The 18,733-nt window shown below is 37.3% G+C and overlaps 2 protein-coding genes across 6 annotated transcripts in view; both read right to left on the bottom strand.

The window, feature by feature from the left end:
- Nucleotides 1–391: 391 nt before the first annotated feature.
- Nucleotides 392–9,168, bottom strand: cd79a (CD79a molecule, immunoglobulin-associated alpha). Its single transcript, XM_060900923.1, has 5 exons — nucleotides 9,084–9,168; nucleotides 6,684–7,037; nucleotides 5,708–5,823; nucleotides 2,243–2,302; nucleotides 392–1,969 (listed from the first exon to the last, which is right to left on the bottom strand). Exons 1-5 carry the CDS (start codon nucleotides 9,121–9,123, stop codon nucleotides 1,850–1,852), a joined length of 690 nt encoding a protein of 229 aa, XP_060756906.1. The 5' UTR covers nucleotides 9,124–9,168; the 3' UTR covers nucleotides 392–1,849.
- A 113-nt stretch (nucleotides 9,169–9,281) lies between these two features.
- Nucleotides 9,282–18,733, bottom strand: part of arhgef1b (Rho guanine nucleotide exchange factor (GEF) 1b) — a 171,052-nt gene continuing 161,600 nt past the window's right edge. For all 5 annotated transcript variants that reach the window (XM_060900162.1, XM_060900164.1, XM_060900165.1 and 2 more), the window contains one exon: nucleotides 9,282–11,866. The gene's annotated coding sequence lies outside the window, so the exon portion shown is untranslated. The remainder of the gene's footprint in view (nucleotides 11,867–18,733) is intronic.

The raw sequence follows: 18,733 nt of genomic DNA, 5'->3' as shown, positions 1-18,733 counted from the left end.
AGTTAGCCAGGTACTCTGCGCTACAAAACCAAAAAGCATGCAGCATGCTCTGTTATAATAGTCAATCAAAACAGTTTTTACAAAGACACCCACATTCTTTTTTTTTTAAGTCACTCGTTCATTTTATTTGTTTGTTTGTTCAGTAAAAACCCAAACATTTGTTGAATTTATTTTATTTCCTCGCGCCGCACCTTAATGACGTCAGCGCGCGGTATTTTTCCCTTCGCGGTTTGTTCCTTCTCTCTCGCCATAGTAAGACACCCACATCCGCTTGTTCTGACCCACTGGAGGTAGCGTCACAGTGCTGTTAGCCAATCAGAGGTAACATGTTTACATGTCATGAATATTAATGATAAGACCCGCCCCCCACCCTCTACCCTTCCCCGCCTCCTGCTTCTCATTAGCAAAACGACGCATTGGGAAAAGGGCTGAAACGGGGCTTTCTCCCAGGAGGCTATATCTACGTGCCGAGGGTTCATTTCGAGAAAGGCTTCGGATATAACATCCGGAAACCTCCACGAGCCCGTTTAAAGCATCAACAAACCACCATGCCATGGGACCTTTAATGTGAATTGTTTATTGGATGTGGCTCACGCAGCTTTTTTGAGGTTCACCTTGAAAGCTGTGAATATTATCATTTATATTCTTTAATATAAACACTAGCAGGCCCTACTTAGAAATACAAAGGCCTACAGAGCACAAAGAGGGTATTAGAAATAATCTTATTACTCTTTTATTGTGTTTACCGATTTAACGGTTTTACCTAATTAGTATAATTAATAGTAATTAAATACTAATTTGCATAATTAGTTTTTACTAATTTTTCAAACTTTGTATTCAGTACACAACCATCTGTGTGCCTGCCAATTTCCATGTGAATATCTTGAGAAATAGAAAAGTTAGTAAGAAAAAACATTTGATCGGATTCGTTAATGAGGTCCATTTTGGACCACGCGATCCTCATACCGAATATTACAGCAGTTTTCTAAAACTTAAGCCGTTTTTTCAGTCTTTGATTTGTAATATCTCAAGAACGGATAAACATTTTAATTCTGTAAAAAGCATGTTGTTCTGCATTCAGTTCTGAATTCAGTGAGAGCAGTTTCATGCAATTTGGACTGAATTTGAATTCTCATCTGACATACCTACTTAAACCGCATTTCATTATAACGCCTGTATGATTTTCTTTTAATAACATTGGAGAACAATTGTTGTGGTCTGAATGAGCTACGTGGAGCGATGACTGAAGATCTGAAAGCAGACGGTATAGTTTTTGCTTGTACAGAAATATGGTAGAAATGTGGTTTATTGTGGAGCTCAGTAAGGCAGTCAAGCTAAAATGGAGTATTTAATCTCCCATTAGTATCAAGTTAGAGAACTTGTTTTTTAATTTGTGTGGGTAGGGTTGCCTGTTTCTACATACAATACCCACATATTGCAGATGTATACTATAAATCAGAAAAGTGTACCAATGTTAACTTGTTTCCCCAAAAGTTTCAAGCCTATTTATGTGGTTTTGAGTTGGGGGATTTTTTTTTTGGTCAAACCTGGCAACCCTCCAGTGAGCTGTTCTTTAAAGCTCAACGTTATTGAAAAGTATAAACCTCACAATCTCAGGCCCTGAAGCTGGCAAGATAAAAAAAAAAAAAAAAAAAAAGAAAGAGAGGATACTCCACCTGCTTCTGTATCTGTACTCATTTAGGGTGCATTATGTGTTCAATCTGAATAACGTGTTCACATTTGGTTACGCCCCTAATTCATATCTACAACAGACAAAGCAAACATTAGCAATTAAGCCACAGTGTGCGTTTATAGATCACACTGATCCAGACTCCTCACAGCCACCCACTCAGGGCTTCTCCAGCTGAATATCCTCGTCGTCATTGTTGATCACATCCTGGTATGGTCCTTGGACGAGCGAGCGCTGAATTTGATGATATGTAGAATTGCAATCATCCAGGTTTAGACCCTATAGATATAAACGAGTGTAAATTCCTCTTATTTATGTTCAAATTATCACCAGTTATTTCCTGTCAGGCAAATTACATCACCTTCACTGATCAGACACATCACACACAGGATTATGTAGCTCACATTAAATATTTTTACAAAATTAAATGTTAACAGTTTATTTGCATGTAATTAAATTAGTGTAGTAATAGAGTTTGTATGATGTTTTATATATATATATATATATATATATATATATATATATATATATAAAATGCAAAAAAAGACATACCTCATAAATATTTTCTTCATCTTTTCCCTTTTGTTTCTCCACCTCATTCAAGCCCTTTGACTGTGAGAGAGATTTAACATTATCGAACCAGTAACCAATATTTTGCTACAAAAAAGTGAAAATTTAATGGGATCCAAAAGGTCCCTTTATTTTTTGAGGAAAATATTCAAAATTTTTGGTCACAAAAAGTCTATAAATAAGAACTATATCATCAGGAAACAATGCAGTACAATACATTTATATACGTATAACAAGTGAAATTCTTGAAATATCAAAATTTGAAAAAATATCAAATATTTATGGAGATTACCATCAATTAAATATATACATTTCTCAGCTTCCCCTTTTTTAGATGCTTTTCCTCATTACAAAATTTAGATTTTCATATTCTATTTTACAATTTAGCTTTTTTCTAGAAATAAATATTTAAAGGTAGACTGCCTTTCAGATTTTTCCGAGTGTAGGTCATAAAAAGAATTTTCCCAAACACCCAATTATTTTTGTTTAGTGGACCGAAAACTACTGAATTCAAATCACAGACTTCCCATTTTATTAGTTTTATTTTTAAATAGAACAATTCATGAATTTAGGCGGCACGGTGGTGTAGTGGTTAGCGCTGTCGCCTCACAGCAAGAAGGTCCTGGGTTCGAGCCCCGTGGCCGGCGAGGGCCTTTCTGTGCGGAGTTTGCATGTTCTCCCCGTGTCCGCGTGGGTTTCCTCCGGGTGCTCCGGTTTCCCCCACAGTCCAAAGACATGCAGGTTAGGTTAACTGGTGACTCTAAATTGACCGTAGGTGTGAATGTGAGTGTGAATGGTTGTCTGTGTCTACGTGTCAGCCCTGTGATGACCTGGCGACTTGTCCAGGGTGTACCCCGCCTTTCGCCCGTAGTCAGCTGGGATAGGCTCCAGCTTGCCTGCGACCCTGTAGAAGGATAAAGCGGCTAGAGATAATGAGATGAGATGAGAATTCATGAATTTAGAGCCATGTGGCCCTAAATTCTCCGCTATATTGATGTGGAATTTTAAAAGACCATTATCTCATCTCATTATCTCTAGCCGCTTTATCCTGTTCTACAGGGTCGCAGGCAAGCTGGAGCCTATCCCAGCTGACTACGGGCGAAAGGCGGGGTACACCCTGGACAAGTCGCCAGGTCATCACAGGGCTGACACATAGACACAGACAACCATTCACACTCACATTCACACCTACGGTCAATTTAGAGTCACCAGTTAGCCTAACCTGCATGTCTTTGGACTGTGGGGGAAACCGGAGCACCCGGAGGAAACCCACGCGGACACGGGGAGAACATGCAAACTCCGCACAGAAAGGCCTCGCCGGCCACGGGGCTCAAACCCGGACCTTCTTGCTGTGAGGCGACAGTGCTAACCACTACATCACTGTGCCGCCAAGGGGGGAAATAATAATTATTTATTATTTTACCATCAAGCAAAAAAGTATCAATAAATCACCGTTTCTGGATCCCGGAAAAAGGCAGCCTTGCCTCAGGGCTAATCTCGCATGACATCACGTGTGGAACCCCGGTTATCTGGGTCATTTCCGTTCATCTGACACCGTGCTTGTTTACTCATTGAAATTGGATATTGTTGTCGGAATCTTACAAAAAGTAACGATGGGAAAGTGCCGAGTTGTGTTTGGATGTTCAAATTCATTTACAACAGGACATTCCGTTCACAAATTTCCAAGAAATGACATTAATCTAAAGCAATAGTGGGTGAGGTTTGTGCAAATGAAGCAAGCAGATTTCGTGTCGCCTACTAATAATAAATCTGATTCATCAAGTGTTCACCACCAAAACAACCACATGGGAATTACTGGAGCAAAAAAAGAAACCTGCTTATTTAATAAATAACATTTGATCTGACATTTGGACAGTTCAGCGATTCCCCCATCATCTCTCTCTCTCATACACACAGGATTATAAGCAACATTTACATGCTCGCGACATCCGATCTTATCCCATCTGATGCACTTTAACAAGAAGATGATTATTGCACATGCATGCAATCATTAATTATTAACTGAAACGTGTTAAATGCCCTCAGATTGCAATATTCTAAGACTCGATTTGTTTTTTAGCTTTGTTCAGGAAAACATGATGAAAGGTAACCACTGCGTTCTGCACATCTCTCTATCTCTACATCTTGCACATGCTACACAGGAAGACTGTCGTGAACTGGGCGAACTGGCAGTTTCTCGTCTTGGGGGCTTGAAAAGATAACCAGTTACTCCGGAATATCCTTGATAATCATCTGCCCCTACATTGGACATATCAGAATTCTCTCAAAAACGTGAATCCATATCAAGACTGGTCGAACCACTGCTGCGCACATGAACGAAACTGATATCCAAATTGTTACACACGTGACGTCACGCACCCTTTCGGGATCTCCCTGTTCAGTCTCAGCAGAGTCCGTGAAAATCGGTTGATCTTGTTGATTTTTCATTAATTTATGGCCTTTTGGATCAGCTATGGTTCAAAAACGCATAGTCAATCAACATAATGATTGTTGCTTTGTACAACGGAAAAAAGTGGGGTTTACAGGCATTACATACCCTTTAAGTAGCAAATGCTACAAGTCCTTTAAGTTCACAAATTACTGTCATTTCACTGGTTTGTTCACATTCTAAGCAGAAATGATTTTGTTGTACGTTTTGTATAAAGTTTTTATTTGTCAAATTTCCCAAAAAATATTCAAGAGTTAAAATAAATATTTCCGACCGATGAAAAAGAACTGATCACGCCTGATGACAAGCTAGTTCGCTAAGCCCTGGAAGATATTTTGCTAATTCAGAATAAATATTTGATATGAGCTCTGATTGGCTACTCTATGACTAGGATATCAGCTCATATACCGTGAGTAGAGAAAAACAACATGGCGGCACGTGTCGCTGAACCAACCGAGGACTAAATAAAAACTACTCGAAAACAAAACCTCAAAAATATATCTAAAAAAAAAAGGAATAAAATTGATAGTAAGAACATCTTTTTTTTCAGGAATTATTTTCGCATTTTTCACAAATTGCTACGGTCATTTTGCCAGTTTGTTTACAGTCTAAGCGGAAATGACTTCGGACGTTTTGTATAAAAAGTTATTTATTTATTTATTAAATTTGCAAAAAATAAAAATGCTCCATTTCTCAAAATCCAGTGAAAGTTATTCTAGTCAGTCAGTCAGTCGGCGCGCCACGTCTCGTCGGCTATCCACTCATGTACAACTCGATTTCGTGAAATAACTTAAGTATTCAATAGCAATACTTGCGTAAAGAATAAAACTTCTAAAATAGGTGTGCAAGTTCAGTAACAAAAGAACAATTACTCGGGTCCCCCCCCAGGTCATTATGAATTAGTGAAATATTAAAATATTGCTTATTTGTGGATTGTATAGTAATTTGTTTTACATGTTACTGTAATTGTACTGCATATGAATCCATGCATAAATGACCTTGCAGATGAGCACGATGCCAGGAAGGAGCACAAACAGCAACAGGAAAACACCTTCAGCAGTGATGATGCTGTTTTTACTCCGCTCATCGATGTTCAGAATCATTATTACAGGCTCTAATGAGGAACATAGACAGTTAGATCTCTATTTATACTATGGTTCCTTGTCAAATTTGCAGAACTGCACCCTTTGAACAAGCAGGTGTTAAGATTCGCAACAATCTCAGAAAACTGATGCCATCTTTAAGATATTTCTATTAAATATAGTTTCCACACACTTTCGATAGAGTTGTGTGCGTTAAAGATCAAAAACGGACCGCAGCATTATTTATTTTATAACTTTGAACTAAATGCAAAATAACGTTGAGATTCATTGAGCATTGACTACATTTTAATACAACAATAATTCTTCTAGCCACATTCACTGGATATGAGCAATCGCGCGCTCTGATTGGTGACTACTCCAAGGCTATCAAGCCCGTATACTGGGAGTTGAGAAAAACAATATGGCGGAGCGTGTTGCTGAACCAACCGAGGACGAAAAAAAAGCATCAAAAAATACAAAAAGCAACAAAACATGGAATAAAAGTATTTGATGGTAAGAACGTGCTTTTAAAAAAAAAAAATTTCACAAAATGCTACTGTGATTTTGCAGGTTTGTTTACATTCTAAACAGAAACGGTTTTGTCGGACGTTTTGGATAAAGTTATCAGATTTGCCAAAAATAAAAAAAAATGCTCAGTTTCTCAAAATCCAGTGAACGTGGATAGAATAAAACCGTTATTCCACTCAATCTCGTCGTACACGGCTTATAGCCAACGCGGTGCCTCGGCTATCAGCTCATATACGACTCGATTTCGTGGAATAACTTTTAAATATGCCAAATCAAATAGTAAAATTTGAATATAAAAATATTAAATGCTGGCATGAGAAGACAAATATGCACACAAAACAACTTGAAAATATCTTCCACTCACCGTACACTTGTAAATAGGTGCCGGGTGTCTTGACAGTTTTGTTGGATTCCTTTAGAGTGCATTGATACAGGCCTGTATCATTCAGCACGAGGTCTTTTAGCATCAGGTTTGAGCACTGCAGTGTCTCGCTTTTTTCTTCTTGTCTGATCTCCGCTCGTCCATTTTTCAGATCTACAACATTAACTTCACTACTGTTCTGGGAAACCATAATAATCTGTATCCACATAACGTCTGGTTTACACGTACAGGAGTAACAGCACTGGATCATGGCTTTCTGTGAGATGGCGGCGCGTAAGCCAGGAAGGTCAAACCACGTTTTTATTGTGGAAGTACTGACAGCACTGGCAGCAGCAGCTTATGAAAAAGATGCAACAAGCAAGAAGTTTACTTCACGGTTCTTTAACTTTTACACACATTTTTTTCTTACCAAGAAAAAAAAAATCCCTGTGACATAGGTTTGTGTATATAAATTAACCCAATCAGCCAATCCAAAGCAGCAGGACAGATGAAGATCAAGAAAAAGACCAAGGCATGATTTTTCAACGATCAGCTCTCCAGTTTTGGTGAGCCTGTACCCAGTGAGATCTCGAATTCCTAGCGGATAGGACTGAAAACTAACATGGGCTTTTGTTGTTGTCGTTCGACATGTTGTGCATTCTAAGATGCTTTTCTGCTCACCACAACTGTACAGAGTGATTATCTGAGTTACTGTAGCTTCTTTGTTCACTTAAACCTGCTTCTGGATATTCTCCTCTGCCTACTCATGAACATCTGCACAACTGCTGTTTTTGTTTGTCACACGATTGGGTGTGTGTAAACTGTTATAGAGACTGTTGTGTAAAATTCCCAAGAGATCAGCAGTTTCCGAAATACTCAAACCAAGCCATTTGGCACCAACAACCACAGCACACTCAAACTCTTCATTCAGATGTTTGATATGAACATTAACTGAAGCTCTTGATTTCTATCTGTATGACCGGATGCATTGAGCTCCTGCCACATGATTGGCTGATTGGATAACTGCATGAATGAGCACATGCTCCTAATAAAGATCCTTTTTCTGAGGTCAAGCTAATTAACCACAAAGACACCCCCCCCCTTTTTTGGACATCTTTACCTAGAATACTAGTAATTCTGGCCCTAACCAATAATAAATAAATTATATATATATATATATATATATATATATATATATATATATATATATATATATATATATATATATATATAGACACACTGAGTAAGATCGGCTTTAGCAGGAGATGAGCTCCAGTGAAGCCAAACATTCACAGGTGCCTGTCGCAAATAAGATAAAGGCAAAATTAACTAATACACACTTGAGGTTTTCTCCTCTTGTATGACCCCAATCTCAAGATTGGCTTGGTATATATTAATATATAATAATTGTATTCTTATAAATTGTAATATCGTGTGTCTGTGAATATGGCTACTTATTCTCATAGCTATAGTTTGTGTAATAATGTAAGAACATTCAGAGTTTTGGTGAAAATTATTCAAAGGATACGGGGTGTTTAATATTGCTTTATTTTAAATAGCAACAATAAAAATTTTTTTTTTTTTTTGGGCCATCAGTTATATGTTGTACCATAAAGTGAAGTACAGGGATCAGGATTACAATGGGTATAAACTGTATTTGCCGGATTAAACTTGTCTAATAACTAAAAGTAAAACTGAAGTGCATTTACGTGCACCTTTAAAAGGATAATTACTATGAAAAGCACATACTATACTTCTAATGTTCGAACTTTATATATATACTTTAAAAAAACACAGTAAATGCATTCTTTTGGAACAGTCCATGACAACTTAAGCATCTTTAAATTTTAATTAAGTCCTGTTTAAACAAATGTTAAATACATTTTTTTTTTTAACTTAAGTTGCACTCAAGTAGATTTAAGAATGGAGTTTATGGACAGTTAGTACACGCAAAGTAAATACTAATAATGTTACTTAGTGCTACTTAGAGAGGTAACTGAAATTGTCTTTCAAAAAAGACGCTTAAAGTATAGTTCAGTGCAACATAATGAAGTATAAATTAAAAAAGGTACCATTTTAAAACATTCTGAAAGTACAGGAAGTGGAAAAAATGTACTTAAAAATATTCTTTACATACTCCCCCCCCCAAGATATGGAGTTTTTTTTTTTTTTTAAATACCTTAAAGTACATAATTAGAACCTTAAAGATGACGGTTGTGACATGACACTACACAGAATGCACACTATATTTCATTCCCCAGGTTAGAGATGAATATTAATACTACAAATGAAGCACCTTTGAGAGACCATTTTGTCTGAACGTGCAACTAATAAAATGTGTGTGGGGGGTGTTTTTGTTTTAATTTTTAAAAAGGCATAAATTGTGTACAATGAGGTGCTTACCTGCCGAGACATAGAACAAGAAGAGAAGTCTCGCCTCCATCGTTTATGAAGTCATGCAGACAAGTACACTAAAATGACCTCCTGTTAACACTTTGTTATTACTGCATTCCCCCCCCGTTGACTCCCACCCATTCGTAGTTCCCCTGCCCACTGTTTATCTTTCTTCCTTCACATACACAATACATCACTCACAGCAAATTTTAGCAACGGTTGAAATCATTTATTAAAAAACAGGAAAATTACAGTAGCAATAAAATGTACCTCGCAATGCTTTCAAAGTATCTTACAGGATAAAAATCAAAGCACAAATACACAGAATAGTTCTTGCTTTAATCAGGGGTTTCTCTAAGAGATTGACGATACCCCTAAAATATACAAAGTACTACACTGAGGACAGACAGAGGCCCAAAAAAAAAAAGTTTCCTATGCTAAAATGGTTGTGAAATTACATTTTACAACTCTGTAGGTAAAAGAATATTTGGTTCAGCATAGAAAAGGAAAAAACATAAGGAGGCAGGAGTTGCCTTTAAAAACAGTGCATGATGAGAGACAGTAAGAAACTGCCACCAGACCCTTTCGATGTGGAACTGAAACTTGAGCAGATTTGCCTTTCGTTTACTGATGTGAGAAAGAGGAAGAGTGCCACTGGTTCTCTACACAGCCACTGAGCCAGAACAAAGAAATAAAAAGCTTGACTCCTTTGCATAATCCACCCTGCATTATAAATAGCACATTTTGTACATTTAAAAAAAGTCTTAGAAGTATACTATGGTGTGAGAGTGAAAGCAAGGTTAATTAAATCTCTCTTTTTCTGAGGATACACAGTCATGTATATGGCCACAAGTCCATTTTTCATCCCTCGAACCTTGTATAATTCAGTACTTCTCTGTGAGGTCCTGGTGCAAATGCTATAGAATAATGATAGGCACTATCTACCGTTATATTTTTTTCCTATGGTATTTGGTAACTGCGTAATTAATAACTGAATTGTGCAAAAGCACGAGCAACAGCGACAAAAACGCATACACAAGTGAAAATGGCCACTGTCGACGTTGAACATTTCTGACACACTCTGACGGGCATGTTCTCCTTCCTGTCCACATACTCGGTGTTTCTGTCAACACTTACAAGCTATTATATACACAGCCGAAAATAGCACTATGACACTTAACCTTATAGCAATTAGCCATTTTATTTATATTTATCCACCAGCGCTATTAAAAATTCTCAATCGACTGCTCGGTCAGAAGGCGCTGATTAACGTTCTACTGTACAGCATACCGTATACTGTTATCAGCACGGCTCTGACAATAGTTCTGTCTGGAACATAAATGACCGCTTTGTATGAATGTCCTCGTTTTAATACGCTATTGTTTCTATAGTAACGGGAACATGCACAGGGATGCTCCACATAATCTAATCCTACTAATACATTTAAAAAACTTTTTGTTGTTAGGAGTCGTCTCTTTAACAGCGGCGTTTACTCTTTCTGGTGTTTACGCGGCATGACGACTTGTTTTAGTTTGTCTAACTTTAAAATACAAGAGAGAGGGGAAAAGAAAAAGCTAGTGAGGGAATGGCTGTTTAGAACCGCTAGAACAATCAATAACCAGAACAAAACTTTTCTCACAACATTAAAGCTAAAAAAAAGTGATGTTCATTAATAACTTTAAAAAGCAAAAACAAAACTGTACTTGCAAATTGCTCTGTGGTAAAAACCGAACATCATTTCAGACCGCGCTACAAAAATAATTCACTTCAGATTAGATTATTTTTGTATAACTGCACAGTCTGAAGCGTGACTCCTTCTACAGATCAGACTAAAAGCAACATTACAGTTAATTAGATTTGCATTCATACAACGTCGCTGTTGAATCTTGATTGGTCAGAAGGCATTTATATACATGATTTAAGAATTAAAAAAAAAATGTTTACCTTTAGCAAAGAAAATCTAATCATTATAAGGGTGCTTTCAATAAAGCGACATTTTCTTTGCTTTGCTTTCTTCCTTATATAATCTATTTACGGGATTTGTACATGTGCATAGAACGTAGAAAAGGGACGCAAGTGCAGTTTAGTTTTGTCCTCTGTGCTAATCTTGCATATGCTTATCGACGTAAAAGCTAAAAAATTCTTAGAATAATTCTATCTGCTATAAACGTGCTTCTTGGGTCCTCTTTGGTCTGAAACCAGTCCTTGTAAAGGCGAGCGAGGCTGCCCTTTATAAATTATTTCAAGACAAATCACTACTCTGTATCTGTTCGGACAATAACGCATAGACATTAAAAACACAGCTAAGTTCTTCTAAAGAGCAGAATTTCAAGAATTTGACTTCATCACATGCGCATACGCGCGCACACACACTCACTTCGACATGCTAAAGACAGAATATACCCACAGTGACCATGTGGCAATAACTAAGATGATTGTGTAACTGCTGCACTATGATATAAACACCACCTGTGGCTTAGAGTGAGGGATTCCGCACTCTGTAATCAGACTTAAAACACACACATCAGCAGATATCAACCCAGTTTCATTTGGCATTAATCCACAAAAACCAATCCCCTTCCTCACCACATCTCTCCAACTTTTGACTGCCGTCTTGGTTTCACGTGCGTGCAAGAGTGCTTCTTTCAAAAACGGCAACACACATACTGTAGAGGAGTACATTTCTTTTATCCTGACCACCTTTTGGGCCAGGAGTTTGGCAATAAAATAAAAACACACACACACACACACACAGCCTCTCATCACATCATCGGGTTGGGGCTAGAGCCAATCTGCAGAGAAGAGAGAAGAAAACATTTTTTTAAAGAACGTATATCTTAGAAAACAGGAAATGCCAACATCAGTGAAGGATTCGGTGATCTAATAACATACGACATGCACATGGCACTGGCTACGTTTACACGCAGCCTAATAAGAAGTTAATAAACAGACTGATTGCTCAATCAGAATAAAGCACATTCATGCCTACGTCTGTCAGAAAAGTACAAACTGCTCGAGGCCCATCTGAGCGTGGTTTCTCTCCAATCGCATGAGGTGGGCAATCTTTTTAATGAGCTGTTTAGAAGAATAGACGTGTAATCCTTTGCAGCTGTGTACCTTCACCGTCTAAAACCAGCCAATTCCTTCTGCATTCTGTCTGAGTTACCATCCACTCTATTAATGCAGTCTTGAATACAGATCACGTTATGAGTTTATTCTGTAAATTGCATGCAACTTGACTTCAATGAAGTTACAGACATAATATTTGCCAGAAATTCAAACAGGATGCCAAACGAACGCAAAAATAAGCGTTTAAAGAAAAAAAAAAGCTACACTGCAGATATCCCGACACCAACCAGTGTAGTCCTTTATTATCTTATCAACTGATACACCTCAAATACTTTAAAAAACAGTACGAGTGAAAAGTCTGGACACGGCTTCTGATTCAATGTTTTTTCCTTTATTAATTAAAATGACACGTCATGCTTAAAGTAATGATGGATGTAGTTTCCCTACGTTCAGATTGCACCCTGAAACGACCCATATCCGATTTTTTTGCCCATATGCGACCTGTATCCGATTTGTTATTGACAATCTGAACGACACAGATCCGATTTTTTCACATGCGACCCAGGCCGCTTGGATATGTGGTCCTAAACCCGATGCATATCCGTTATTTTCACATGCGACTGCAGTCTGACCGGACAGGTCGCATTCATGCGACCTACACGTCATCAACAAGAGACAAACGTCACTATTCTGCGTTGGCTAATCCCGCCTCTTTGGTGGAAAACAACAACATTTGTACAGTTTTCAGAATTTAAATAGACTTTTATAGAATTGATCAAGCTAATGGTGGATTTGGTAGGGACCTGGATGTTGATCTGTTAGCCTGATTAAATAAAACAGTTTCTATAACTGATTTATAACTTAAGCCATCCTGTATTACAAGATTATAAGATTGTTCTGGAAATTTCCAGTAATTTGACACCTTCGGTCTCATTAGTCTGCTGCCCATATTAATCAGATTATTGTGTGAGTTCCGCCGCCACCACAAAAACCACATCGCCAGGTCTCGCCTCATCTCCATAGCAAACTGCACTGGTGTTTATGCACCTTGAGCCAGCGCTGAGAGAAGTTGCAGAATTCAGCTGGCTATAAACAATCTAAATAAACATTTATAAAAATGTAGAAAAAGTTTATTAATATGACGAAATAAATATGTGCAAATTATTAAGCCTGAATTAAGAGTTTGGTAATACAGCGGCCGTATCCCAAATGACTGCCTACTGAAGCTCGAGTGCACTATATAGAGTTTAAAAATCCATTACTTCCTAGTAACATGTAGTGCACTTATATAGAAATTAGAGAGACATTTAGGAGTCAACCCTCGTTACCAGGCTACACGTTTTCATTTCAGTTCAGAAACAAAAACACACACAAGACCTCACACTTTAACACTAACCAGATAATTAAACAACAAAAAAAGAAATCAAACATGGAGTGCGTTTTTTTTGTTTACGTATTACGTAGATGTGCTTATTACGTGTCAATTTGCGCATGCGGGACACTTTTGGGTCGTTTTCCGTTCATATTGGAGATCGCATACAAGTCTCATAATTGGTAATGTGAACGGCCTAACAAAAAAATCGGATTTCACAACAAATCGGATATGGGTCGTTTCAGGCTGCAGTCTGAACGTAGTGTATGTTGACCATTTCTCAAAGTGTGGTGGTCCGCGAGTTGATGTAAGAAAATATCACATTTTATCAGTGTTTCTCAAATCGCTCATGTGACTCCAAGAGCAAAAGTTATGAGTGGCACAGATGAATTGTTTTTATGAGTAGCACGCTGTGTGAGCACAATCGCTATCAGGCGCGTTACAATGTAAATAACTTTTCTAGAATTTCACCAAAACCTCATTGAATTTTCAGCATTGTAAGAGAACTCCCTAAAGTATTATTCAGCAAAACCCCAGAATGATAGGACAAATCTAGAATTTTTAACAGAATTTTAGTTCTTAAAATTTAACGCAATTATGGACGTCACGTGTATCATTTACACCTGTGAAAAATCACTTTGAATGCGGTTTTGAAAGTTTTGATCAAATATTCTCTATAATAAAAAATTGCTTAAATATTATAAACACACAGTCTTTTAATGTATCAAAAAATAAATTTTGATAAAGCAAGGAAATTCGGAAGAAAATTTGTTTTTTTCTTTTGCTTGTTGTGCGCGTCACGCTACCAAAATCTAACCCCTTCACGAACAATTCCAACTTTCATGGACTTGTAGCGCGAATAAACCTTTCAAAAAAAAATATGAGTGATTCCACGCTTATGGGTACTGAAATGGGGACATGAACTTATTCACCTAAAACCATTTCTTTTTTTACCATCAGGTCACAAAACATGTAATCTTTAATGAATGATATGTTAAAAGATAACTTTAATTTTCTGAGATGTAATAAAAACATATTTATATGCCAAAGTCAAGCCTACGAGTTCCAAAATGATGTCTGTTACATTACTTCTGTTACGATTGTCCATCTCGCGTCTGTTACAAATTAATTACAATCTAGCTATATACCATGTTAATCTTATTGAAAGAATGTGTATGTTTATTCTACTACACACGTTTATTAATTATATTTGCTAAAACATCACCTTCCTATGTTTCAAAAAGTAATTCTACACTGTTAAAATTGAGAATATATATGTCCACAACACTTCTGTTACGTTCTGACTTTGGCATATAAATATGTTTTTATTACATTTCAGAAAATTAAAGTTATCTTTTAACATATCATTCATTAAAGATTACATGTTTTGTGACCTGATGGTAAAAAAAAAGAAATGGTTTTAGGTGAATTTTTAAAAATAAGTTCATGTCCCCATTTCAGTACCCATAAGCGTGGAATCACTCATATAATACTTCTCACCCAGTAAATTAGAATCCTGGTGATTGATATCCTCGTAGCTTCAGTAGATCTAGAGATTTAGTCGATTTAGTAAATCCCAAACGCTGTGAAACGCGCCAGCCATCTATGCTGAGAAGTGCTGCTGTAGTTGAGAAACTCTCATTTCTCCCGCTTCCAACTAACTCCGTGACCCAGACCAAAATAACAAGGTCACGCTCATCACTTAAGGATGATTTATGCCAAGTTTCACGGAAAAATACAGCAAAATAAACTTGCTAGAAGCATTTTTCAAAATCCCAAACATTATGAAACATTTCTTGTAGGGTTTCAGGTTACAAATTTCGAGAATAGAGAAATTGCGGCACACAAGTTTGCCACTAAACTCGCAAGATAAGGAAGCTTCACAGTGTTATCACATCCACCCAGCAACTAAAGATTTTAGTGAGAGAAAGGTCCTGCTATTGTGATGAATGCCTTTTTGAGAATTGTGATCAATGTAATTTCAAAGATTTAGTAGATGGCGTGACTGAAGTCAATTTGGAAAGGGAGGGCTCTGCAGCAGTAACACGTTCACAGCACGATATACCACTAGCTGAAGCTATACATTTGCACATTGATGACCTAGTCAAGAAGGGAAGCACTGTCGCTACTGCCACAGATGAAGACGAGAACTTTGATTATTATCTTCAAGTAACTAGCGATGGACCTGTAACTTTAGAACAAGACATTGTTGATGATTATGGTAGTGCTTTTCAGACAGGCAATAGGGTTCTTCAAGGCCACTTTTTCATCCGAAGCAATATTATAGATATGACATTCAAATTGGATAACAAAAAACTTGCATCTGTTTACCCTGGAACAGTGCGCTACATCAGCCAAGAATTGAAAAAGAAAGGCAAAGGACGCAATGAAGTGTATCAGGTAGATATGGCGCTGCATGAAGACATTATGGCCCACATGTAAAAACCCTTTTGAAATTGACACGAATGTGTTTTTGTTTTCAACAAAAATATGGTTAGATATAGCAATAAACAGAATTTTTTGTGACCGCAATGCATTATGGGTAAGCATTAAAATGCTGATTTCAAGGTTAAAATGGGTAAAAACTACTAATTTATAAGTATACTGTAGATATTGTAAAAATTGTGCCTAATAAAAGTTATTTCAGTACATAAAATCAAAACCTGAATTTTTTTATTTTTTCCCCTATGTTACACCATTGTGCATCTATAGCATGCTACTCATCTTTCTATATTGAATAAAGTCCTATGCAAATTCAAATAGTAGCCTGTTATTTGAATTTGTCGGACATTAAGCAAGCCAACAGTTTTGCGACACTGCCTATAGCTACGTCCGTTTAGGTTCAGAGGTGGACAGAGTACCCAACTTCATTACTTAAGTCAAAGTACAGATCCCACTCGTCAAATGTTACGCTGATAAGTGAAAAGTTGTACAGTCAAATTTTTTACTTAAGGTACTGAAGTGCTTGCTTTTAAAAATACTTAAGTATTAAAAGTACATTTTCTGTCAAAGCATCGTTGTATTTTTGCCACAACACTTACAAAACCTAATGCCTCTGAAGCAACTGACTGGATTTTCTGACTAGTTTGTAAAACCTTTAGAGCTGAAGCTCCACCTGACATGCTAGCAAACTCTTTTCAAACTTGAAATCATATTGAGTAGCTCATGTTACTAGAAAAGAAAGATTTCTACATTGTTTATTTGGCAAGATTATGTTATGCTAATGTTATTCATGTTAGTGTAACTCCATTTTTACATGCTAACAGTGTCCAAGTTAACTAGCTACATGTTAATGTTAGCCGTGGACAAGGTGACGGCAACTTGGCGGGCAAATCCATAGAAAGTCATTTGACTAACCAGACTGCATAGCTATTGCAACGTTATCGCTAGCTCTAAAAGCACAGACAGCTTCATTACAAGCTTTCTCTTGGAATAAAACGTTTATATACCTCAATATGCTTCCGCAGGTTGGATGGCGAGTTTTTGAATGCCGTGATGTGGTTCGTTTTCCCCAAACAAAGCAAACGAATCTTTAATTCTTTCTGAAAACTGAAACACGGGTTCTAGGTATGGTCATGAAGGCGCGCATTCTCCAGAAGAACCGCCTCCTTTCATTCTGCCATCAACTGATCGTGTTAAATAATGCTGCGGAGAAATCACTGAACTTGATTTTATACAGTCTATGGATGTGACGTGACCCTAGCGATTACTGATGGGCTGTCTTAGTGTCAGCTGTGAAAAAAACAATCACCTTTTAGAAAACAAAACATTAAAGCCGCTAGCGGCCTTGACGGGCCCTCGCACGTGTGGTTCCGCAACCCAGGACATTCCGCCACCCAACAAAACAGTCACATGTCATATATTCATCAAGTGTTCAAAGGTGATGTGCATGTTGCAAATGCGATGACTGCTTGACGGATGAGAGATAGACAAAGACAGTGTGCGCACGCGTTTTTCTGTGGTGTAAAAATGTACATTTGTACATGTACAAAACTATACGCGTCTCCATCTTATCTCCATCTCACGCTGTGATCTTAAGTCATCTTAGCTTTCCTGTGTCTGCAGTGTGTGTGTGTACACATGCAGCGTTAATATGTCTGCAACAAAATGCACAAGGATGGCAGTAATAACAATACATTATTCATTCACAAAGAAAACTGGTGTCCTTAAAGGTTGGATTTTTCCTCATTTTTCAATTAAGACATTATATTAAGATCAATTCCCAAAAGATTATTCCTTTAATTCCTCGTTTTAGTCAACTTTAGCATGTGTATGTAAAGTTCTGGTTTCAACTGTAAATCCATCAATTATTATTATTATTTTTTGCAATTTCCTACTTGGCCAGATGGTGGCGCTGTCCTAGGCATGTGGATTACACATGGGAACATCACAATCATGACAATATTTTGTAAAGTTTTCGATCAATCAGTTAAGGCAATGCCAATTTCTGGCATATTTTCTGCTTGGCCAGGTGGTGGCGCTATAACAGGCAGGTCCATTGAGTGTCTATATATCATCATAATCATAACACCTATTAAACTAAGAAGTTTCTGACCATACATTCAACGCGCTGTGGCTTTCTGACACATTTCCTACACATGTGGCAAGATGATAAAATCATAAGGCCATTTCAACATATTACAAGATAGCAAAAATCCCTTCGCACTTTAACATCAGCAACATCTCGTCATCATGTATGCCAAATTTCACATGAATCTGATGAACCGTCTAGGAGGAGTATCTTAAAACTGATCACGTGTCAAAACACACATTCAAAACGCTATTCTTTCCTTGGCCAGTTGGTGGCGCTATACCAGAAAGGCATATTGGGCGTCTACATGTTATAAATCACGTTATATACTAACTTGAGAAGTTTCAAACAAATCCTTAACTGTACTATGACTTTTTGACATATTTCCTGTTTATGTGGCGAGTATTAAAATTCATAATATTGCCATTTCAACATAATACAACACATCAAAAATCCCTTCGCAATTTAACATCAGCAACATCTTGGCATCATGTATACCAAGTTTGACATAAATCTGATGAACCGTCTAGGAGGAGTATATTAAAATTGATGTGTCCAAACGCATACAAGCCCAATTACCTCACTTCCTGTTGGGCGTGGCTAATGCAATGTATATAGGAAAGTTGTTCGTCTTGGGGAGCCCTGCATACATACCGAATTTGGTGTGTGTAGCTGAAACTATATGCC

The sequence above is a fragment of the Neoarius graeffei genome, chromosome 19 (genome assembly GCF_027579695.1).
Source record: "Neoarius graeffei isolate fNeoGra1 chromosome 19, fNeoGra1.pri, whole genome shotgun sequence".
Lineage (NCBI taxonomy): Eukaryota > Metazoa > Chordata > Actinopteri > Siluriformes > Ariidae > Neoarius > Neoarius graeffei.
This window is presented reverse-complemented; position numbering and strand designations above follow the sequence as displayed.